Source organism: Uranotaenia lowii, chromosome 3, assembly GCF_029784155.1.
Source record: "Uranotaenia lowii strain MFRU-FL chromosome 3, ASM2978415v1, whole genome shotgun sequence".
Lineage (NCBI taxonomy): Eukaryota > Metazoa > Arthropoda > Insecta > Diptera > Culicidae > Uranotaenia > Uranotaenia lowii.
Genome location: NC_073693.1, coordinates 4,257,474 through 4,284,281, shown reverse-complemented (window position 1 = coordinate 4,284,281; position 26,808 = coordinate 4,257,474). Strand labels below are relative to the sequence as shown.

At 32.7% G+C, this 26,808-nt stretch overlaps 1 protein-coding gene across 1 annotated transcript in view; it reads left to right on the top strand.

Moving 5' to 3' along the window:
* Nucleotides 1–26,808, top strand: part of LOC129754950 (sodium-coupled monocarboxylate transporter 1) — a 218,391-nt gene that overhangs the window by 41,395 nt on the left and 150,188 nt on the right. Inside the window, 1 exon segment of the mRNA XM_055751216.1 lies at nucleotides 23,414–23,529. Within this exon segment, the coding sequence (XP_055607191.1) occupies nucleotides 23,414–23,529 (116 nt within the window).

The following is a 26,808-nucleotide window of genomic DNA, read 5'->3' as shown; positions in this document are numbered from 1 at the left end:
TGGAAAAAGCAATTGGAATCTGGTTGGAAAATTTTCATGAGTAGGCATCTCGAGAAATTTGATCTCTTAAATCCGGTTTTAACATAAATTTCTTCGTCCATCAGGACACATCTGTCGCATTGCTTAAAAAACCGGTTGCACATATTGCAATCTAATCAACTGTTCACTATTAGTTATTTACTTGGTGTCTACTAGTCAGACAACACTTTTTGACTGACGGAAATGGATTTATTGCATTATTCAAAGGGTCTGCATTCAGTTATCCCCAATAATCATAGACTTTTTACCATATTTAAGATCAAAGATTCCATTCCGATGCTTGATTTTAACTTCGTGTGGATTTTAGAGTGGCTCCTTATACTTCTTAACCATTCGGTCCAAAAAAGAATCAGAAAAAAATCAACAGTTTATGAGTTTTCAAGTCGAAAATGAAGAATTTTCGAGGCGCAAAATGCGCAAAAGGCGCAAATTTGTGCAAAATTATTTTTACCATGTCTTTTTGCATCGTAAATATCTCAAACACACATTAATTTAAAAATCTGGCAAAAATAGGCAAGATAGTCCTTTTCATAACCAAAACAACGCTGCTAAAGTTTTGCATATCCAAGCTCTAATAACGTAGTTATCACCGAAATAAAGTGCCCGGATACTAAATGATCATAGCCTTAGCTAAGTAATATCTTAATCCTCTATCAAATTGAGGACAAATAAATAGATTTGATATCCTTTTTTGTCTTTATTGAGGATTGTCGGTTTATTAGTTATGATCATTGATAACTAATAACTAATATAATTTCTAAAACTTGGTAATTTTTAAAATTTGAAACCCATTAATATCACCAGAACTACATTTGACAGAATCTGATTCGAGTTCATGATGGCAAAATCAATTTTTGAAGCAAAGGCTTTACAGATTTGAAACATGTTACATATCAAGTTTTTTATTGTTATCTGCATTTTATAACTTAACCTATAGTTTCTAATAAATTTATGTACACGGTTGAGTCTTTTTGATTTTCAAAACCTTATTTATCCACTTTTCAACTTCAGCTTAGCAAGCTTAGCAAGCTTAGCTTAGAATATGTTTGCACAATTCAATTAATTATAAAAACGTTTAGAATTTTTTCTTTGGAAAAAATATTTAAAAAAAAGTTTGAGAGCATATATGGGGTTATAATAAGTTTGCCAGAATTTTTTCAGCCGGATAAGTCTTAGGAATTGTAACTAAAAACCAGGCAAAATCCGGGCAGTTGTTTCGAAATTTTCGACCAAAAATCCGAGCAATATCCGGGCAATATCTGGGCAATATCTGGGCCATATCGGGGCAAATTTGTTCTAAACCTAGGAATTACTCCAAAAAAATCAAGAAGAAAAACTTGAAATAATATTGATCGATCTCATCACTATTGGTCACCCTGATGCGCCACTTAAACGCCTAAAGGTATAGTGTCCAGCTGAACCCTTCAACCACCGCTTGAATGATGCCAAGTTTTTTGTTTTTATTGTCTTTGTTTTATATTGTTTTAATTCGCGGGAAAAGTTGAAATGGATTGTGAATACGAAATAAAATTTCTCTTTTAGTTTCGGACTTTCTACAGAAAAGTTGTGTTTCATTTCCTAACCGCAATAGCCTGGATAAAACAAATATTTTTTTTATTCAATATCGTATTTGAGGCTTCCAAAAAATCTTTTAAAATATTTTTTTAAAAAAATTGCTTAGACAATTTCGCACAAATAATCCAATTTTTTCTGTTGGATTTCGCAAATAAAGTGAATAAAACCGGGCTACCGAGCCGGGCCGGACTTTTCCCAAATTTTGTACTAAATATCCGGGCAAAGCCGGATAAAACCGGGCAATCTAACAACCTTAGATTATGAGCAGTAGAGGCTTAACAATGTTCTCTTTCAAACTTTTTATGGCTACTAAAAAAAATTACATTTTTTCTCTTTGAAATTCTTCCAAAATTTGTAATTTCAATGTATCCAAATTTATTCTTATTTATTTATTCATGGATTCTGATTTTTTTAAATAGTAAAGATAGTTTAATTTCGCATATCCATCAATTTAAACTGCAGAATTATAAACAACAATTTTACAAAACTAAGAATTTAAATCAAAAATAAATGTTGCTTATTTTTATTGATTTTAGAAACTTCTGATTTGATTTTTATTTCGAATCTGAAATTTGTTAGTTTAATATAAAAAAATTTTTATTTAATTTTTCAATACATCCAATTTTTATATGCTGGTCAATAATTCCCAAAACTGTTAAATTAAGACAATGCATCTTGATGCCCATATTTTTTTTAACTTTTGAAGTCAGAATTCAAGATGCAAAAACAATGTTTGGTTAATGGTATCTAATTAGTTATTTATTGTTTACCACATACACGATTTTATGGAAATTCGTAAAATTCCTTTGAGAATCTATTAATTGACCTACTAGAAGTGCATCTTGACACATTGTGGACCAAATACGAGATATCTCGTTTTTTTTTCGGTTGACGCGAGTGCACTTCACTGAGAATCATAACTCAAATGTGATGTGTTTTATTAAGAAACTTTATTCTACATAATAGTGAACAGTGCAGTGGAGGAATATTGTTCATCAGGTAATGTAGTGAGGCGGAATACCTACCAAGTAAATAATAAAGTGAGCAGCGTTTTCTATAACTCAAAGATACTAAATTTACAGAATTTAGTCCGGTCATGTCTGAGCTTGAAAATCCCAAATTTTGGTCTTTTCGGTGCTTAGATTTTTTTGCGGTCCTGAATGTGTTAACACATAATATGCCAAATGGCTAAAATTTCTGATTAAGCTGTTCGTGGACTGTACTTTTGCAGGCAAAAAACAGTATGTTTGAAAATTATCGTTTTTTGATACTGTTTTCAGTATCATAAAAAGTAAACTTTTTAGCACTGAATTGCATTAAAAACATTATAATAACGATTCAAAAATTAAATTTGTTTTTTAATAAATTATTGGTTTTTAAATAAGAAAAAAACCTGTACTTAATTTTAAAGAAACTAAATCTTGGCTAAAATAAAAGACAAGTTCTATGAAAAATGGTACAGTATACTGAGGTTATTATGAACAAAGATCGTTCTTTTTTGATCTCATATTTGTTCATTATTACCCAAGTGGGGTAATAAGCTAGAATTTATATTACACTTGAAGATGAATTTTTACGGACTGTAAATTGTCTGCAAACAACATTTATACTGATTTTACATTGACGGGGAAGTTACATGATTGAACACCCTCAGAACAATTTTAAAATCTCAGAGAAGTGGATTTTGTGAGCTGGTATCCGAACTTATCAACAAGACAAATGATTGATTGAAAAGCCCTGTTCAACACACCATTTTTTTAATTTTATTTTGAAAGTATGCCACAAAGGGCAGATTGTTCTTAAACTATTAAGACCTACTTCCAAAAATTTCAGGGCACTAAAATTATTCAAAATAAGCCTTATAATGCTCACCTCAGAAAAATGTGAATTTTGTGGCCCTCTGTAACTCATCAAAACACCGGAGTTGAACATTTAAAAGAACAAAAAACACAAAATAAAATTGAGGCTAAAATTAGTTTTTTTTAAAACTTGTTTCATATCAGCATAAAATTTGTAATGATAAAAACGATTTTTTTCATCTAAATGATAAGTAGGGGGAAGTGTTCCTATATGCGCATATTGGGTAATATGCGCATACAGCCGATTGACGATATGGCTGGAGATTCATCATATCTAATTAGTGCAGTTTGAAGGTAATACGCTTTTAACACATGGCATAAAAAAATTAAATTATTATATAAAGTCGAAAAAATTTAAAAATTCAAACAAGATTTTTGTCAGTTTTGATATAATATATTGAACTTTAATTATTGTGCATACAGATTCTGTGAACAAAAATTTTAGTGGTTTTTCTTTCTTATTCATCTGGAAATCGGAAATTCAACAAATCGAAGCTTTTGCCAAAGTTGTAAATGATAAGATATTGGAATAAGAGACAGGTTCTGAATGCCCATATCAAGGCAGGTTAAATGCCTATATCAAGAAAAATAGATTAGTCTTATACATTTTTTACTTTCTATCATTTAAACATGAAATCTACGCTCAAATCACGATCTTACAGCGAAAAAAGAAGAACTTCCTACTGATCCGATAAAAATACAATATGGAAAAAATATTACCCTGAAATATGGCCATATGGCATACTTAACTATGTTTCATGCAAAAGAACTAGTGATGTAAAAAATTTCACTAAAATTTCGGCCTTGACGTATGCTTAACATCCGTTTCTACCATTTTCAATTAAATAATATCAAAATATTGCAAGTGGTAATGAAATATAGCTAAAAACATAAATATGCGCATTTAGCCCGCCAGTTTCGGAAATCGGCTATTTTGACTTTTTTTATTATAAAATTATTTTCACAAAAATGGTAAGCGATTTTAACAAAAAAAATGCTCTAACGTATATAAAACAGATGTCTGCTCATGTGTATATAGTTTTCAGACTCCTATCTATTGGAATATGGGAGAAAATGAGTGCTTTCCTTAATATGCGCATATAGCCTTCCTCTCCCCTAATAAAATAATGAATGAAGTTGATCTGATTCACTTCTAAAAAACAATTTCGAAGACGATTAAGAATTTTGGGTCTTCAAGTTTTGAGTTGCAATGCAAAAGGTTTAATTAATTGTAAAACAGAAACTGACAATTAGAAATAAGTTTCTATTCGTGAACTAAAAAATTGTCGTAGAATAGAGTTTCTTAATCCTAGATTGATCTTTATAGGGTGATTGCTCCTACTTTGGACCGAGGGCCTACTTTAGTCCTTATATGCCGAAAATCGGAAAAACCTCATTTCTTTTGTACAGATTCAAAACACTTTCATGCAAATAATGATCTCTTATTTCTACTTTATCGTATCATACTGCTTTTCGTGATGTAAAGTAATTCTTATAAATTTTTAACTTAAAAAAAACTTTCTTTTTAGTGGGAATACAGACAGCTCAATTAGAGGGAAGCTTTCGAGAAATCAGAGAGGTTAAGAATAAATCACATTATTTAACAGGCCAAGCCTTATTTTAAAGGAAAACTTCCATTATTGCTGTGATGAATTTTAACTTCATTCGGAAAATCCGAAAAATAGTCAAAGGGCCCAAAATAGAACACCTTGAGCCATGATTTTTATACATAAGATTAATTTTTTCAATACAAACCAATCATTGAGGTGTAAATTTTTATAAGGGCATAATTAAGAACCCATATTGAGCATTTCCAATATTTTTTGTCATCTTTAGGCCGGGAACTTGAAAGAATGATGCCCGTGAGCAAATACATTCGGAAGCAGTCCTGCATTTGGAACGATGTTCCAGGAAAGGGTCGTCGTCACGTTCTAGTGACCCCAGAAAAACAAAAACAAATTTTCAGATCGAAAACGAAAAATCTCTTTAATTTCGAATCTCACTTCAAACCATTGCCACCGTCCCAGAAGTAGTACCTGGTGATCATGTTCTTGAAGTTCAGCAGGGCGTTTTTGCTTCACAGGATGATTTTGTCCAACAGGACCACTTGTGAGCTCGTTCTGTTCCGTCTGGCATTCGGCCGTCAGAAACAGGAACAGCTGCTTCACACTCCAATTGAACAACCTGTTCAGATCGGTATTGAGATCGAGCGTCAGGAAGCCAAGATCATTCTTTTCCCAGTAAGTACTGAAGTCCGGAATATTGCTGCTAGATTTAATCGAAACTTGAATAAATTCCACACGAAGAAACGAATCACGACCCGGAGCTCTCATCGATTGTGGTGTAAACTAAAACTTCAAAACACGCTGTTAAAACTTTTGAATTAATATTTAAATTTTTATTCGTCAATATTGTCGGCGCTAGTGTTTTGTCCCAAAATTTCTCAGAAGACGATAGTACCTGCTTTAGGTCTGTTACTCTCTGGAGCCACCAACTGTTTTTAACTTATGTAATAATGGACATTGGATGTTTTTCTGGACCCCAACGGTTTTATTTTACTTAAAAAAAATTTTATGAAATTTTTGTGGCTGTTTGAAGTAAAAACTACGATTTTTCACGAAAAAATTTTTTATCTGTAAAATCTCCCCAAAGTAAAAAAAAGAAATCGTTGGGGTTTGGTATTTTCTATGTAGAAAATATGTTCCAAATTTGAAAAGAATCAGTGAAGTAGTTTTCAAATGACGATGTCCACGAACTTAAAAATGTGCTTTCGAGAAAAACGCGTTTGAAGTTTCTGCTCTCTCTATTGCAGTATTAGATTAGGAGAGATAAAGGCCTATAATTTCTACAGTTTTGCTTCGATTGACTTGAAAATTTGACACAACATTCTTGAAATGTTTTGCAATAAGAAAATAAAAAAAAATAAAAAAATCGTTTTTTTGAAAGTGTTAGACCCTACTCCCCCCTTAAGTTGTAAAATTATTTGAATACGTTTGGCCATTGACTCAGAAGGTTCAAATGTGACCAACCATCAAACTCAATTAGACAGAGGAGCCAAATTTTTCTGAACCTTTTCAAATTTGAATTGCACGAATCTAGCGTTCTGTATTGAAATGTGGCTAGCCTGGAAGATTCAAATTCATAATTTTGAAATTCGACCTAATCACCATCATAATCAAAAGCTGATATTGAATTTATCTTTTTTTCTAAATACAAAAAATATTTGATATGTTGTGATTACTTCGAGAGTTAAAACAGCCTTTGGCTGAAAGTCTCTCTTTTAAAGATAAATTGTTTTTCTGAAATTCTTTGCATCAAATTAATTGTTTGGAATCGTTTTCTTCATCAGAAATAGCATTTATATATATATATTTTCACTTTTCTGAAGTCTTTCAGCACGTTCAGAATTTTCCTGCATGATAATTTTGTTGTTGGTAAGTTTTATTGGAAAATTTTTAACCAATCTTATAATGTATAAATGTCATTAGGAAGCTCTATGGTTGGTGTAGCTCTCTGAAGCCACACAATAAGTGATAGTATCAATCTGTAGAATAATGAAAAATCATGCATACTTGTATCGCCTAAGAAGACTAAAACCATTTTTGAAGGATGGTTTTTTTTAAATATCTTACCTCTGCTGATGTTTTAATTTTCTAATTTCGTGTGTGGGTTTCCTGAAGAGATGTGCATAATCTGCGATGTTCACATTTTTAAGGGAAAACTTTGTCCCTTCGTCCTACCGAATGCGCACACACATCGCAATTCACGCCTCGAGTGCCCGGGGAGATAATTTTCAATCAGGTTGCACAGATTTCCGCTGCTGTTCCTCCTCCCTCGCTGATTCTTCTACTATTTCGCGCGAGACGCAGGTAATGGAATTAAATTTGGTTCGCTTTCACCAAACACGAGCGTGGTGTCGTGTCGTCTAGATACACCAGGGCCGTAGGAAGAACTGGCTCATGGGGGGGGGTTTTGATGACAATTTTTATTCCTTTAGCATTTTTGCTCGACAATGCATACAGAAGTGAAAAAATGTATGTATACTAAGTATAATTTTTTCGGGTTGAAGTTATCTTGTATTTAGAGTTATTTATTTTTTAAATAAGTGATTGGAGTTGCCAATTGTTTTCATGAGGCTTTAAAAAATATGAGACATGTGAAATAGCTCAGTTGGTAAATCAGTCGCCTCCTGAGCTGATGTCCGTGAGTTCGAGCCCAAGAGTAAACATCGAACACAGTTGTTCCAGTTAAGTTTTTCGATGACTGATGCGCCAACTGCAACGTTGGTAAAAGTCGTGAGTGGCTCAATGATGTAGAAAAGACTATAATTGAAACAACAAAAAAGAATTTTGAACGCTTCATTTAGAAAAAAAAATCGTTTTTTACTCACTAACATTAGTAAGCTAATTCTTTTGAACCACAAGCATTACCATTTTAAGCATGGGTGAAAATGTTTCAAATATTCAGAAATAAAAGTAAAGAATTGGGTTTACGGTTCAAATAAGCTTTATTTTCTGATTGATTGATTCTTTTTTCTCAGGGATAAGCTTTATTTTCCACTCTTGTAAACTCGATTGAAACTTAAGATTTTAGTTCATTTGTCCAAATCCGCAATATATCTAAAAAATGAAAAATAAAATTTCGAGCTGAATTTTTATCTAGAATAAAAGCAAGTTCAAAAGTTATCATATATTATTTTATATTACACAGTTTAAATCCTGTGATTAAAGTTCTCAAAAAACTAAATCTTGGAAATGAATCCAGATCATATTTTTTATTTGTGATTTTCACCAGGTTTGTATTTGTAAGCTGACTTTGATTAAATTTAAAATTTTCGATCTCCTTCAATTTGAATCCTTAACGAAATTTAAACATTGATACTTTAATAATGATTATGAAACTCAAATTTTAGGTGAATCTGAATACAAACCTTGGATTGAAAATCAAAGCCTGAATTTGCATTTTGTACCCAAATTCAAAACCTGAATCTAAATTCCACCTAAGAAATCCTATGAATTTGAAACCAAAAAGCGAAATTAGTATAAGAACCCTTTAACCAGAAATTTTATATTTGATTCTGAGCTTACGGTTTTCTAAATGATCACTTTTCTTTTATTTTTTTTAATTGAACTTTGAAATTTAACTAAAACTGTGAAAGATGAAATTGTTCCACATTTTTTAATTCTGGACTCATGACACTTTCTAATGTTTCAAATCTGCATATAAACTGAGTATAAAAATTTCAGATCCAAAACTTAAATATGGTTTGGATATGCAGGCAAATTTTGGAACCATTTTATTAAAGTCAAGAAGAAAAACACATGGAAAACTATTTTAATTTTTTTCGAAACACATCAGCTGATTCAGAATCATATTTAAGTCTTCCAAAACATCGTTTATGTTTACTTTGACAAAATTTGTTAAAAAACATAATTTGGGTCTTTTAAATACTGTGGCTGAATTCATAGGAATCATCGACTACTTTGAAATCATGATTTGGACGCAAGATACATATTTCTAAGGACTCTTAATTTTGGTTTGAGTTTGCAAATAGAGTAAGAAAATCTGGTCAAAACCCGGACAATCTGGTAAGCTTAGTATAACATTATTGGGGTTCAAGATTGAGGACTCAATTACTATCAACAAGTGAGAAATTTTTTGAAAAACTGTCGTAGAATTGTGGTCCTGGAATGAGATTTCGAAATTTTAGAGTCGAGATCGTTACACTATTGTTACTCTTGAATGATTGTAGTTGTTCATCAAAGTTCGATTAAAAATTTCAAATTTTTTTTTGCAAAAAAAAAATTCACTAGGTATTTTTGGACCTTCATGGGGGGGGGGGGGGGGGGGGTTTAACCCCCAAAACCCCCCCCCCCTTCCTACGGCCATGAGATACACCTATAGTTAACGATTGGCAGCGCCGGTGTGTGTAATGTGATTCGGTGTGGTGAGGGTTTTAATAGAATTATCTAGATGAATTAGATTTAGCCGATGGACGATGGATGTTGTCGGCAATTTTCACTAATTAAATTTGTTAATTTGGACTAGGAAGTGTGAGTAAACAATTCTGCGGGCACAAAAAGGAAACATAACTCAAGTTTGGTTCTTATAAAAATCGCTTAAAGATGTCATTAATCTGAGCACAGCCCAAATCAGTTACACTTCAGATCTGTTTGGCGCAGTCCATAATGTCATGCAATTAATCTTAATAAGAAAGTCCGCACCGAAAGAGAACATTTTTCGACCCCATCAGGCACAGGGTTCGTGGCCTTTTTTTCTTTCGGTCTCTCGCTCTCGCTGTTGCCAACAAGCCGCGCAAATTACATCTCATTTGGTGGTTCACTTTTGCAATCTAACTTTGACCATTTTCTGTTGTTCTCGACTGGTTCACCAATTTTCGCCATTCAACAACTTCCAGGAGAACGGCAGGAAAAAAAAATCTGTAAGGCATTTTCCTAAGTATAATCACCTTGAAATTTGCCTCTTCGTACCTTCGATGTGCCCAGGGCGAAGAATAAAAAAGCTACTTTCGTTCATATTTATTTACGTACGTCGGTGCGAACGAACAAATCCAAATAATAAATTTCCATTAGTCGTATTTATTTTACACCATCCTTCCGCCATCGGGAGAGGCCTCCCAGATTTCACTGCTGAAATTAACCCAATATGTATACAATTCAGCAGCAGCAGAATCAGCGGAGGGAAACCCACATTGGTTTCATTTCGTTATTATGCTAATACGGAGTGTACCCATTCGTCTCCATTTCACGATCACCCGCAGCAAGGTGGTTTGGTTTCACATTTCTACCATTTTCACGTGATTCTAGAGCTTTTTATTTCCTTCTTTTTCTTTTTCGTTTGTTGGTATCCTGTTGGGTTGTGAGAAGTGATGTCTACCGAACAGATTCGTTTGGTACCTGAACAAAAAGGGCCGGGTAATAATTGTTAAAGTTCCGGAAGTACGGCCACAAACCCTTTGTAGGAAGCTGCAGCTTCGTGTCAAGGGTTACAGATGCTAGGACAAATTTTCTTTTTAAAACGGGGAAAAAATGTATAAATTTTTAAACATAATGAAATTTTGGTAATTTTGGTGGGTTGTGAATTTTTAACTTCAAAAATAACACACGTCAATCTTTATGTAACCCCAAAATTTATTTACGCCTAAAATACGCCACTACTTTGTGAGAAGAAGATTTTTCCTTTGGCTATCCAAACAACCCATCCGATGAAAAGATCTCCGCTGTTTTCCTTCCGGCGGAAGGACCCGTTGTGAAGGACGGGTGTTAATGAAAGAATTTGCCTAATTATTGCCTTCAAAATGGAATACAAGATAAAACACAGCACGAAACGGAAAGGAATCCAGTCCGTAGACAGACAGGTCAGGAGGAAAGCTACTCGCTGTTGCATGTTTTCTGGGTGCCAAAGAGATTTCCTTTCAACCAACCAACCATTTCAAAAGTCGTCTTACATCAACAGCCACTTCTTTGCTCCCAGACACTAATGAAGCAAACTTGTAACGAAATTCTGTTGTAGTATCTCATCTTGAAATCTTCTCACCGGGATTGTGGGATCGAAAGGTGTAGAATATCAAGTCGTGGGCTGGATATTTCATATTTTCTCTGTTGTTTTTTTTATTCTGGTGGGGAAAACTCGGAAACGAGGCCATTCACCAGAAGCAAGAGGATAACGAGAATGGGAAACGGTGCTGGAAATGATAATGATAATGCTGAGTTTTCACGCGAAGAGTAAACACAACTGCCAGTCAAACAGCTGCTGCTGCTTAACTTTTTTTTTCCTTCTGCTCTTTCTTTCTTATGGTAATGAAGATTCCAGAGTGGAAAAGCTAATTACGGGAAAAGGGTGCTGTTTTGGGTGCTCTACCTGCCTGTTCACTGGTAATGTGGAATTATTTTTACGATATTTGCCATTCGGTATGTTTGAGTTGTATAACTCAACTTAGCGAGTGTTGTTTGAGAGTTGAGAGATGTCGTGAGATTTGTTCAGCATTTAGGCAATGTTTATCCAGTGTTATTATGAGGATTTCTTGTGAGTAATTATTTTGAAGGGAAAATTCTGTAAAGGAGCAAAGTATACATCATGTTTAATAATTTTATAAATCAGCAATCCAAGGAGAAAACCAGTTCAAAAATTCATTTACTAGAATCCTTGGAACTAATCCGCATCGAGTATTTGACGACAGATAAATAACAGAGAGACGAAAGACGAACGAGAGGTCATATTGACTACAGACAGACGATAGACAGCCGACAGACAGACGACAGACAGACGACAGACAGACGACAGACAGAGGACAGACAGACGACAGACAGACGACAGACAGACGACAGACAGACGACAGACAGACGACAGACAGACGACAGACAGACGACAGACAGACGACAGACAGACGACAGACAGACGACAGACAGACGACAGACAGACGACAGACAGACGACAGACAGACGACAGACAGACGACAGACAGACGACAGACAGACGACAGACAGACGACAGACAGACGACAGACAGACGACAGACAGACGACAGACAGACGACAGACAGACGACAGACATACGACATACAGATGACAGACAGACGACAGACAGACGACAGACAGAGGACAGACAGACGACAGACAGACGACAGACAGACGACAAACAGACGACAGACAGACGACAGACAGACGACAGACAGACGACAGACAGACGACAGGCAGACAACAGACACACGACAGACAGACGACAGACGAAATACGACAGACGACAGACGACAGAGGACAGATGACAGATAACAGACAACAGACGACAGAGGACATATGACAGACGACAGACGACAGACGACAGACGACAGACGACAGACGACAGACGACAGACGACAGACGACAGACGACAGACGACAGACGACAGACGACAGACGACAGACGACAGACGACAGACGACAGACGACAGACGACAGACGACAGACGACAGACGACAGACGACAGACGACAGACGACAGACGACAGACGACAGACGACAGACGACAGACGACAGACGACAGACGACAGACGACAGACGACAGACGACAGACGACAGACGACAGACGACAGACGACAGACGACAGACGACAGACGACAGACGACAGACGACAGACGACAGACGACAGACGACAGACGACAGACGACAGACGACAGACGACAGACGACAGACGACAGACGACAGACGACAGACGACAGACGACAGACGACAGACGACAGACGACAGACGACAGACGACAGACGACAGACGACAGACGACAGACGACAGAAGACAGACGACAGAAGACAGAAGACAGACGACAGACGACAGACGACAGACGACAGACGACAGACGACAGACGACAGACGACAGACGACAGACGACAGACGACAGACGACAGACGACAGACGACAGACGACAGACGACAGACGACAGACGACAGACGACAGACGACAGACGACAGACGACAGACGACAGACGACAGACGACAGACGACAGACGACAGACGACAGACGACAGACGACAGACGACAGACGACAGACGACAGACGACAGACGACAGACGACAGACGACAGACGACAGACGACAGACGACAGACGACAGACGACAGACGACAGACGACAGACGACAGACGACAGACGACAGACGACAGACGACAGACGACAGACGACAGACGACAGACGACAGACGACAGACGACAAACGACAAACGACAGACGACAGACGACAGACGACAGACGACAGACGACAGACGACAGACGACAGACGACAGACGACAGACGACAGACGACAGACGACAGACGACAGACGACAGACGACAGACGACAGACGACAGACGACAGACGACAGACGACAGACGACAGACGACAGACGACAGACGACAGACGACAGCCGACAGACGACAGACGACAGACGACAGACGACAGACGACAGACGACAGACGACAGACGACAGACTACAGACGACAGACGTCAGACAGATGTCAGACAGATATCAGACAGATGTCAGACAGATGTCAGACAGATGTCAGACAGATGTCAGACAAACGACAGAAAACAGACGACAGACGACAGACGAATGTCTTTTTTATCATTTTTGTCAACACTTGGAAGATTTACTAGAGTCAAATATCATAATTTTGAGTGCTTCACCAAAATTTAAAACATCCGGTTAAAAACTTTCATTGGAATAAGGAAAAAAAATATTCAAAGACACCCATTGGACGTTGTATCCTGTTTCCAACGACCTAAGCGTTTTTCGAACAACAAACTCGCTTTCATCGCTTAGAAGGAAGCGATGGCCTAATTTTTAGCCCATACCACACAATATTTCCACTCTCTGGAGCCACCATCTTCCGGCGCTGAAGCTAAACACATTATCATGAACTGTCACAGCATTTTTCGCGCCAAAAAAAAACATTTCGCCAGAATTGGGTTAAACCACCGCGGCATCATCATATCAACCTCGTAGGCCGATGAAAAGCCCGGCGACTTTACGCGTCAATCTGCGGCTGAAAGGTTTGCATGATTCAGGAAAAAAAACGCGTTGGCGGTTGACGAAAGTAAAGCCAGGTTTTAAAATTTGCGTTTTTTGCGGCCAACTGGTTTCCTTTTATCATACGGCTTTTTTGGTTGGTTGGTTTTATTTGATAAATGTGAGTATCATTTTGTTTTAATTTTTTTTTGGTAGCTTTTTGAGCAAACAAAAAACAATCTAGATTTAGCAAATGATTGAAACATAAATTTTTTTTTATAGATGGTTTTAGATGTCGCTATATTCTTATTCTTAATGCTTTTCGATGTCACAGTACATCTAAACTGAAACTGAAGTGATGCAGTATTTGAATCAGTCAAATAAAGACTGAATTTAATCATTTCTTCAAATGTTAATTGAATTATTCTTTTGTTTACTTTTAAACAAACAAATACATATTTGTCTTAACTTCTCCTGGATTGCTGCCCTTTTTTTAAGTCAGCCGTTGATAAATTTTCTTTTCTCGCAAAAAGAAAAATCGCGCCTCGCGAAATTTCCCAAGAAATTGAAGCCGTTTGCGTAAAGGTGCCTGTTTGTATGTTGACGATGCTGACGACGACGATTTAAAATGCCATTTTTGTAGAAGAACGACGTCTTTGGAACTTTCGAATGGCAACTTCGAACCCACAAATCAACCGCTATAAATGGGATAGCAGTAAGGTGGTCGGGGTTTTTGTTCGAAATGGTTAAAAGAGAATTTCGGCTTCATACTCGTCTGAATTGCCACAAAACGTTCCGTTCCAAGTGGAACGTGTTGTCAACTTATCTTGACTCTTGACTTTTGATTTTGTTGTTGATTTTTCAAACTCCACCAGCCAGTTTGCCAAACAGAAAAAAACCCGTGAGAGGCTCAGAATCTGAAAGCAGGAGGTTCGCGGATCGATCCATCAGTATTTCCGAATCAAATTTCTTAATTTTGCGCTCGACGGTGTAGAACCGAGCCAACAACTGGCTGCCCTCGGGGGGCGAATTTTTACGCTCTTGCTTTCCGTTCAGTGAAAGTTCTCGGAAGTGAAAAATGTGCTTACAGATTAGCGGTATGAATCATGGCGTCCAATCAATTTAAGGCACAATTGATGGGAAATTTTGCTTGGAATTTTTACATGGTACTTCTTTTGATGTTTGAGACAGTAAAAAAACGTTGAAAAGAAAATTTTTATATGGTTTCAAAAATGACGCCAAAGAAAATTCCTAAGAAAAATTAAATTGACAAAAATGACAAAAATAAAAAAAAAATGACAAAAATGACAAATATGATAAAAATGATGAAAATGATAAAAATGATAAAAATGATAAAAATGATAAAAATGATAAAAATGATAAAAATGATAAAAATGATAAAAATGATAAAAATAATAAAAATGATAAAAATGACAAAAATGACAAAAATGACAAAAATGACAAAAATGACAAAAATGACAAAAATGACAAAAATAACAAAAATGACAAAAAAGACAAAAATGACAAAAATGACAAAAATGACAAAAATGACAAAAATGACAAAAATGACAAAAATGACAAAAATGACAAAAATGACAAAAATGACAAAAATGACAAAAATGACAAAAATGACAAAAATGACAAAAATGACAAAAATGACAAAAATGACAAAAATGACAAAAATGACAAAAATGACAAAAATGACAAAAATGACAAAAATGACAAAAATGACAAAAATGACAAAAATGACAAAAATGACAAAAATGACAAAAATGACAAAAATGACAAAAATGACAAAAATGACAAAAATGACAAAAATGACAAAAATGACAAAAATGACAAAAATGACAAAAATGACAAAAATGACAAAAATGACAAAAATGACAAAAATGACAAAAATGACAAAAATGACAAAAATGACAAAAATGACAAAAATGACAAAAATGACAAAAATGACAAAAATGATAAAAATGATAAAAATGACAAAAATGACAAAAATGACAAAAATGACAAAAATGACAAAAATGACAAAAATGACAAAAATGACAAAAATGACAAAAATGACAAAAATGACAAAAATGACAAAAATGACAAAAATGACAAAAATGACAAAAATGACAAAAATGACAAAAATGACAAAAATGACAAAAATGACAAAAATGACAAAAATGACAAAAATGACAAAAATGACAAAAATGACAAAAATGACAAAAATGACAAAAATGACAAAAATGACAAAAATGACAAAAATGACAAAAATGACAAAAATGACAAAAATGACAAAAATGACAAAAATGACAAAAATGACAAAAATGACAAAAATGACAAAAATGACAAAAATGACAAAAATGACAAAAATGACAAAAATGACAAAAATGACAAAAATGACAAAAATGACAAAAATGACAAAAATGACAAAAATGACAAAAATGACAAAAATGACAAAAATGACAAAAATGACAAAAATGACAAAAATGACAAAAATGACAAAAATGACAAAAATGACAAAAATGACAAAAATGACAAAAATGACAAAAATGACAAAAATGACAAAAATGACAAAAATGACAAAAATGACAAAAATGACAAAAATGACAAAAATGACAAAAATGACAAAAATGACAAAAATGACAAAAATGACAAAAATGACAAAAATGACAAAAATGACAAAAATGACAAAAATGACAAAAATGACAAAAATGACAAAAATGACAAAAATGACAAAAATGACAAAAATGACAAAAATGACAAAAATGACAAAAATGACAAAAATGACAAAAATGACAAAAATGACAAAAATGACAAAAATGACAAAAATGACAAAAATGACAAAAATGACAAAAATGACAAAAATGACAAAAATGACAAAAATGACAAAAATGACAAAAATGACAAAAATGACAAAAATGACAAAAATGACAAAAATGACAAAAATGACAAAAATGACAAAAATGACAAAAATGACAAAAATGACAAAAATGACAAAAATGACAAAAATGACAAAAATGACAAAAATGACAAAAATGACAAAAATGACAAAAATGACAAAAATGACAAAAATGACAAAAATGACAAAAATGACAAAAATGACAAAAATGACAAAAATGACAAAAATGACAAAAATGACAAAAATGACAAAAATGACAAAAATGACAAAAATGACAAAAATGACAAAAATGACAAAAATGACAAAAATGACAAAAATGACAAAAATGACAAAAATGACAAAAATGACAAAAATGACAAAAATGACAAAAATGACAAAAATGACAAAAATGACAAAAATGACAAAAATGACAAAAATGACAAAAATGACAAAAATGACAAAAATGACAAAAATGACAAAAATGACAAAAATGACAAAAATGACAAAAATGACAAAAATGACAAAAATGACAAAAATGACAAAAATGACAAAAATGACAAAAATGACAAAAATGACAAAAATGACAAAAATGACAAAAATGACAAAAATGACAAAAATGACAAAAATGACAAAAATGACAAAAATGACAAAAATGACAAAAATGACAAAAATGACAAAAATGACAAAAATGACAAAAATGACAAAAATGACAAAAATGACAAAAATGACAAAAATGACAAAAATGACAAAAATGACAAAAATGACAAAAATGACAAAAATGACAAAAATGACAAAAATGACAAAAATGACAAAAATGACAAAAATGACAAAAATGACAAAAATGACAAAAATGACAAAAATGACAAAAATGACAAAAATGACAAAAATGACAAAAATGACAAAAATGACAAAAATGACAAAAATGACAAAAATGACAAACATGACAAAAATGACAAAAATGACAAAAATGACAAAAATGACAAAAATGACAAAAATGACAAAAATGACAAAAATGACAAAAATGACAAAAATGACAAAAATGACAAAAATGACAAAAATGACAAAAATGACAAAAATGACAAAAATGACAAAAATGACAAAAATGACAAAAATGACAAAAATGACAAAAATGACAAAAATGACAAAAATGACAAAAATGACAAAAATGACAAAAATGACAAAAATGACAAAAATGACAAAAATGACAAAAATGACAAAAATGACAAAAATGACAAAAATGACAAAAATGACAAAAATGACAAAAATGACAAAAATGACAAAAATGACAAAAATGACAAAAATGACAAAAATGACAAAAATGACAAAAATGACAAAAATGACAAAAATGACAAAAATGACAAAAATGACAAAAATGACAAAAATGACAAAAATGACAAAAATGACAAAAATGACAAAAATGACAAAAATGACAAAAATGACAAAAATGACAAAAATGACAAAAATGACAAAAATGACAAAAATGACAAAAATGACAAAAATGACAAAAATGACAAAAATGACAAAAATGACAAAAATGACAAAAATGACAAAAATGACAAAAATGACAAAAATGACAAAAATGACAAAAATGACAAAAATGACAAAAATGACAAAAATGACAAAAATGACAAAAATGACAAAAATGACAAAAATGACAAAAATGACAAAAATGACAAAAATGACAAAAATGACAAAAATGACAAAAATGACAAAAATGACAAAAATGACAAAAATGACAAAAATGACAAAAATGACAAAAATGACAAAAATGACAAAAATGACAAAAATGACAAAAATGACAAAAATGACAAAAATGACAAAAATGACAAAAATGACAAAAATGACAAAAATGACAAAAATGACAAAAATGACAAAAATGACAAAAATGACAAAAATGACAAAAATGACAAAAATGACAAAAATGACAAAAATGACAAAAATGACAAAAATGACAAAAATGACAAAAATGACAAAAATGACAAAAATGACAAAAATGACAAAAATGACAAAAATGACAAAAATGACAAAAATGACAAAAATGACAAAAATGACAAAAATGACAAAAATGACAAAAATGACAAAAATGACAAAAATGACAAAAATGACAAAAATGACAAAAATGACAAAAATGACAAAAATGACAAAAATGACAAAAATGACAAAAATGACAAAAATGACAAAAATGACAAAAATGACAAAAATGACAAAAATGACAAAAATGACAAAAATGACAAAAATGACAAAAATGACAAAAATGACAAAAATGACAAAAATGACAAAAATGACAAAAATGACAAAAATGACAAAAATGACAAAAATGACAAAAATGACAAAAATGACAAAAATGACAAAAATGACAAAAATGACAAAAATGACAAAAATGACAAAAATGACAAAAATGACAAAAATGACAAAAATGACAAAAATGACAAAAATGACAAAAATGACAAAAATGACAAAAATGACAAAAATGACAAAAATGACAAAAATGACAAAAATGACAAAAATGACAAAAATGACAAAAATGACAAAAATGACAAAAATGACAAAAATGACAAAAATGACAAAAATGACAAAAATGACAAAAATGACAAAAATGACAAAAATGACAAAAATGACAAAAATGACAAAAATGACAAAAATGACAAAAATGACAAAAATGACAAAAATGACAAAAATGACAAAAATGACAAAAATGACAAAAATGACAAAAATGACAAAAATGACAAAAATGACAAAAATGACAAAAATGACAAAAATGACAAAAATGACAAAAATGACAAAAATGACAAAAATGACAAAAAATGACAAAAATGACAAAAATGACAAAAATGACAAAAATGACAAAAATGACAAAAATGACAAAAATGACAAAAATGACAAAAATGACAAAAATGACAAAAATGACAAAAATGACAAAAATGACAAAAATGACAAAAATGACAAAAATGACAAAAATGACAAAAATGACAAAAATGACAAAAATGACAAAAATGACAAAAATGACAAAAATGACAAAAATGACAAAAATGACAAAAATGACAAAAATGACAAAAATGACAAAAATGACAAAAATGACAAAAATGACAAAAATGACAAAAATGACAAAAATGACAAAAATGACAAAAATGACAAAAATGACAAAAATGACAAAAATGACAAAAATGACAAAAATGACAAAAATGACAAAAATGACAAAAATGACAAAAATGACAAAAATGACAAAAATGACAAAAATGACAAAAATGACAAAAATGACAAAAATGACAAAAATGACAAAAATGACAAAAATGACAAAAATGACAAAAATGACAAAAATGACAAAAATGACAAAAATGACAAAAATGACAAAAATGACAAAAATGACAAAAATGACAAAAATGACAAAAATGACAAAAATGACAAAAATGACAAAAATGACAAAAATGACAAAAATGACAAAAATGACAAAAATGACAAAAATGACAAAAATGACAAAAATGACAAAAATGACAAAAATGACAAAAATGACAAAAATGACAAAAATGACAAAAATGACAAAAATGACAAAAATGACAAAAATGACAAAAATGACAAAAATGACAAAAATGACAAAAATGACAAAAATGACAAAAATGACAAAAATGACAAAAATGACAAAAATGACAAAAATGACAAAAATGACAAAAATGACAAAAATGACAAAAATGACAAAAATGACAAAAATGACAAAAATGACAAAAATGACAAAAATGACAAAAATGACAAAAATGACAAAAATGACAAAAATGACAAAAATGACAAAAATGACAAAAATGACAAAAATGACAAAAATGACAAAAATGACAAAAATGACAAAAATGACAAAAATGACAAAAATGACAAAAATGACAAAAATGACAAAAATGACAAAAATGACAAAAATGACAAAAATGACAAAAATGACAAAAATGACAAAAATGACAAAAATGACAAAAATGACAAAAATGACAAAAATGACAAAAATGACAAAAATGACAAAAATGACAAAAATGACAAAAATGACAAAAATGACAAAAATGACAAAAATGACAAAAATGACAAAAATGACAAAAATGACAAAAATGACAAAAATGACAAAAATGACAAAAATGACAAAAATGACAAAAATGACAAAAATGACAAAAATGACAAAAATGACAAAAATGACAAAAATGACAAAAATGACAAAAATGACAAAAATGACAAAAATGACAAAAATGACAAAAATGACAAAAATGACAAAAATGACAAAAATGACAAAAATGACAAAAATGACAAAAATGACAAAAATGACAAAAATGACAAAAATGACAAAAATGACAAAAATGACAAAAATGACAAAAATGACAAAAATGACAAAAATGACAAAAATGACAAAAATGACAAAAATGACAAAAATGACAAAAATGACAAAAATGACAAAAATGACAAAAATGACAAAAATGACAAAAATGACAAAAATGACAAAAATGACAAAAATGACAAAAATGACAAAAATGACAAAAATGACAAAAATGACAAAAATGACAAAAATGACAAAAATGACAAAAATGACAAAAATGACAAAAATGACAAAAATGACAAAAATGACAAAAATGACAAAAATGACAAAAATGACAAAAATGACAAAAATGACAAAAATGACAAAAATGACAAAAATGACAAAAATGACAAAAATGACAAAAATGACAAAAATGACAAAAATGACAAAAATGACAAAAATGACAAAAATGACAAAAATGACAAAAATGACAAAAATGACAAAAATGACAAAAATGACAAAAATGACAAAAATGACAAAAATGACAAAAATGACAAAAATGACAAAAATGACAAAAATGACAAAAATGACAAAAATGACAAAAATGACAAAAATGACAAAAATGACAAAAATGACAAAAATGACAAAAATGACAAAAATGACAAAAATGACAAAAATGACAAAAATGACAAAAATGACAAAAATGACAAAAATGACAAAAATGACAAAAATGACAAAAATGACAAAAATGACAAAAATGACAAAAATGACAAAAATGACAAAAATGACAAAAATGACAAAAATGACAAAAATGACAAAAATGACAAAAATGACAAAAATGACAAAAATGACAAAAATGACAAAAATGACAAAAATGACAAAAATGACAAAAATGACAAAAATGACAAAAATGACAAAAATGACAAAAATGACAAAAATGACAAAAATGACAAAAATGACAAAAATGACAAAAATGACAAAAATGACAAAAATGACAAAAATGACAAAAATGACAAAAATGACAAAAATGACAAAAATGACAAAAATGACAAAAATGACAAAAATGACAAAAATGACAAAAATGACAAAAATGACAAAAATGACAAAAATGACAAAAATGACAAAAATGACAAAAATGACAAAAATGACAAAAATGACAAAAATGACAAAAATGACAAAAATGACAAAAATGACAAAAATGACAAAAATGACAAAAATGACAAAAATGACAAAAATGACAAAAATGACAAAAATGACAAAAATGACAAAAATGACAAAAATGACAAAAATGACAAAAATGACAAAAATGACAAAAATGACAAAAATGACAAAAATGACAAAAATGACAAAAATGACAAAAATGACGAAAATGACAAAAATGACAAAAATGACAAAAATGACAAAAATGACAAAAATGACAAAAATGACAAAAATGACAAAAATGACAAAAATGACAAAAATGACAAAAATGACAAAAATGACAAAAATGACAAAAATGACAAAAATGACAAAAATGACAAAAATGACAAAAATGACAAAAATGACAAAAATGACAAAAATGACAAAAATGACAAAAATGAAAAAAAATTAAAAAAATTTAAAAAATGAAAAAAATGACAAAATTGACAACCGTTCAAATTTTAAATTTAATATTTTACTTTCATGTAGAGTATTTCGTTTAAGGTTTTTTTTTTTAAATTTAAATAGAATAATCATTCATTCAAGTCAAATCACATTCTCTCATCAGTGGGACACTAAACCATCAAAAAAAAAATGCTTTCAGCTCTAACGATGTGCGAATGATTTTCCAACAAATGGTGATGATTTCCCTTTTCCATCTGACTGACTCTTCCTAGTCAATCCGATGGTGATGGTCCTAGCTCGAATCCAACGACAGCCCTGGCCGGAAGTAAAGTGAAAATAAAACTTTTACCGCACCGCACCGACTGAACTGCTGGAATGGCTCGAATGATAGCACCACAGACAGTAATCAATTTGCGGATCAGATTTCAATCCGACCTTCTCTTCCAGCTCAATGTCTATCAGGCTAAAGGTCGGTGGCAAACGATACACAGTTGGTAGTTGGTTATTTTTCTATGTCTGGGGCCTCTGATGTTTTCCTCAGTTTCCACTTGGAGCTCGCAGTGTTGTAGATGGTTAGCTTATTAAGCTTAGTTGTTTGTGGGGGAGAAAAATTACCTCTAATGTCGGGGGGTAATTTTCACGCATTTGGTCAGCATCTTAGGGAGTATTTGGTTACGAGTTGATTAAGATTGAGGGAACCGTTTATTGCTTATTTAGTCGAAGAGATGTTCATTTGGATCTTTCTTTTCGGTAATTTTTCAGGCGTGCGTTCTTCTGATTTCCATGATACTGGTCGTGGCCCTCGGTTGGCATTATACCGCAAATCCTGCTGAAGTATTCAGGATCGCTGATGAATATGGGCGCATCGAGCTGGGCAAGTGAGTATTGTTGAAAAGTTATTCAATCATGCGGCTTATTGTGCCCTTCCAAGAATGTTTTTAAATAAATCCATCATAAATAACATCACATTAATGAACCAATAAATTCCACCAATGCTTCATTCCGAACATTCCACACATGCACAAAAACTCATAAAAACCAAACCAAAGAATCTAGCTTTAATTACAACGAAAGGTCATTTTGTTTGCGGTCGAAAGGGAAATTGAGAACAAAAGTTGTAGCAAATAACAAGCATATTTATGCTTCTAATGACCCCTGGAGTGGGGAATGCGAAAGGCACTTCTGTCTTATACTTAAGGTAGAAAGCAACTTACACAATACGACTATGCTCGTCTTGTTCGTGTGCTGCTCACCATAATGACACTTTGGCATGATAGGAAGCAAAGGGCAACTTTCTGTCTCCCGGTCTGTTTCGTCTAATGGTGAATGGTGAAAGTAAAAGTAGAACAAGTCTCGAGCCAGGACGGCTGAGTGTTGAAGGATCAGCGGTGCTAGCAAGCATTTTGACTGCTAACGAAACTATGTGGCCACACCACCAGCACCTTCTCCACTTCCATCAGTCAAGTATCTAGCCAGTTGCAATACTTTTCCGATCCTTGTGCGGCACTTTGGCTGGCTGCGCCACCCCATTGATGAGTTTCATTAAAACTTTCTCCAATTGTAGCAGCAACTACAAACTTATTTACCTAGCCACTAGCAAGCCAGTTTGTGAATGGAATTCGGCACGGTTTCTGACGGTTTCTAGCTTCGTGGTTGTTAGTCACGAAAATATGACGAATAGAGGCTACGCTATAGTTGAAGTGACATTGAGTGTAGGACTGTCCCAAAAGTCCTGAAAAGTTTGCTTTTGGGAGGAAAGTTTCTTTTAGCTCAACAAACATATTTTGTTTGAGAACACATTTTTAACTACAATGTTTAAGTTCAAAATTAATTATCTCTTCAAAAAATAATTTGTCATCAAACTTGTTAGGCATTGTCCTATTCACCTCAGATAAATCTCTAGAATACAACGATCTTAAAAATGGTTACTTGAAGTCGGTTTAAATCGGATAAGACAAAACTCGCGCCATTTTTCCAGATTTTGAAGACGATTTCGCTCAATTTGTGATCCCCGCGTGGGCTTCCAGTGAAAAAAAAAACAACCTTGTTGTTCTCTCTGCGAACCGCTGTGCAACCAGATAGCTATAAAGGCTGTATTTGGAAGAATGTTCAATGAAAGAAGTAGCTAATATTGTCGCTGGCAACGGTTTGCATGAGTTGAGAAGAAATACTTACGCTCTCTTGCTTTCTTTCAATATGTGCTTATAAAGTGTCGAATATTGTCTTATTCAAATAGTTTGTATCGCTTAAGCTAGAAGTTAAAAATTCAAAATTTGTGTTGCCTCCACTTTGGTAGGCAAATGGTGTTTTTGTAAGTTTTATAGCATCATTGTACAGGTAGGAACAAAAATGTTTGCTGGGAATTTACCATAACATTTTCAAGAGTTGTAGTTTAATCTATAATATTAGGATGAAGAAAACAATAGAAAGTATGAAATTTGCATTAACCAAAGCTATGGAAATTGAAATAACACTAGGTGAAAACGGCATGGATTTGTTCGAACTCAACAAGCTGCACGAATGGAAATGCCTTAACTTCGTTCAAAATGTGTTTTTATACCATTTATTTTTCTCATTTTAAATGTGAAGAAACAGGCAATTCAATCTGATTTAAGTTCAGTTTATTTTTTTCCAAACCATTGTATCCGATAATGCTTAATTTTTGGTAGCTCTTATTTTTATTCTTGGATATGATAGAAAATTTAGATGATAGAACATCATTTCAAGACTCTGAATTAATTACTTTCTTATAAAATGATATTTCTGAAAGTTGGACAAAAAATCTAGTAAGCTTCCAGAATTCTTTGAACAGATTCTAGCAGCTTCATACCGCCTATGGATGAAGGTGTCCAAATTTGGATATTATACTCCAAAACAGAACGGACCAGTGAACAGTAAAGTACTTTTAGAGTGGTGGTATCACTGAATCCTTTTGTGTGGCGTACGATGAATCCTAGCACTGTTTTAGCTTCAGCCACAGTCAAAGCTAGGCGATCCTTAAACGTGAGCGATTTGCCAGAATCACGCCAAGATCCTTCATAGATTAAACCTTCTCAAGCACAATATCACCCGCTAGGTAACTATGCGTTATCTCTGTTCTGCTCCTGGAGAAAGTCAAAATTTTACATTTTCCATTCCATTCATCTCCATTGCATTCACTTGGATCCAAATCATAAGTTTATCGAGGTCTTGTTGAAGTGAAACACAGTCTCCATAATCTGTGATGGTGCGATACAACTTTAAATCGTCGGCGTAAAATATTATTTCCGATTCAATAAGTACGCAAAGGTCGTTCATATAGAGATTAAATAGCAATGGGCCCAAGTGACTTCCTTGGGGAACTCCAGAAGGAACGGCGAAAGTTGTGGATTTGATGTGATCCTGTCTGACGAATGCGGTTCTGTCTTGAAGGTATGACTCTAGCCACATGATCAGCCATTTGGAGAATCCGATAGTGTCAAGCTTATCGATAAGTAGTTTGTGCGGGAGCCGATCGAACGCTTTGGCGATATCCACATAAATTGCGTCGACTTATTTCTTATCGGATAGAGATCTACTAATGAACGGAACATACACCATCAAGTTAGTTAGTGTTGATCTCTTTTTACGGAAACCATGTTGGTATTCTGCGATGATATGTAATGAAACTGAACTCATTTTATTGAAGATTAACAATTCAAATACCTTTGTTAAGCAGTTCAGAATTGATATGCCTCGATATTTTTCAACAAGATGAATATTACCAGATTTATGAATAGGTGAGATAGCTACAGTTTTCCAGAGTATGAGTACAGTAGAAGTTTCCAATGACTTGTTAAACAGCATGCTCACTGGCAGCGCTAGGGGTTCGATGAACGCTAATCTTTTGATGAAGTGGCGGTAAGCCGTCCGGACCGGCTCCCTTTTGCTCATTGATATCAAGGAGTGCTTTTTTAACTTCGTTTGGAGAATCCCTGAATTCAGGAATACTTTTATCAAACGAGTCAACCGAATTCAAATGCTGGTTGGAGTTGTTTACTTTTGGAAAGGTCTGGTCCAAGGTTGTCTATAATTTCACAGAACTTCGTGCTAATTTCCATCACAGAATCTGTGGGTAAAATCACAGAAAATCAATATTTTTTTTTCGACAACCTTGGTTTGGTCTGGTAACCGGGCCG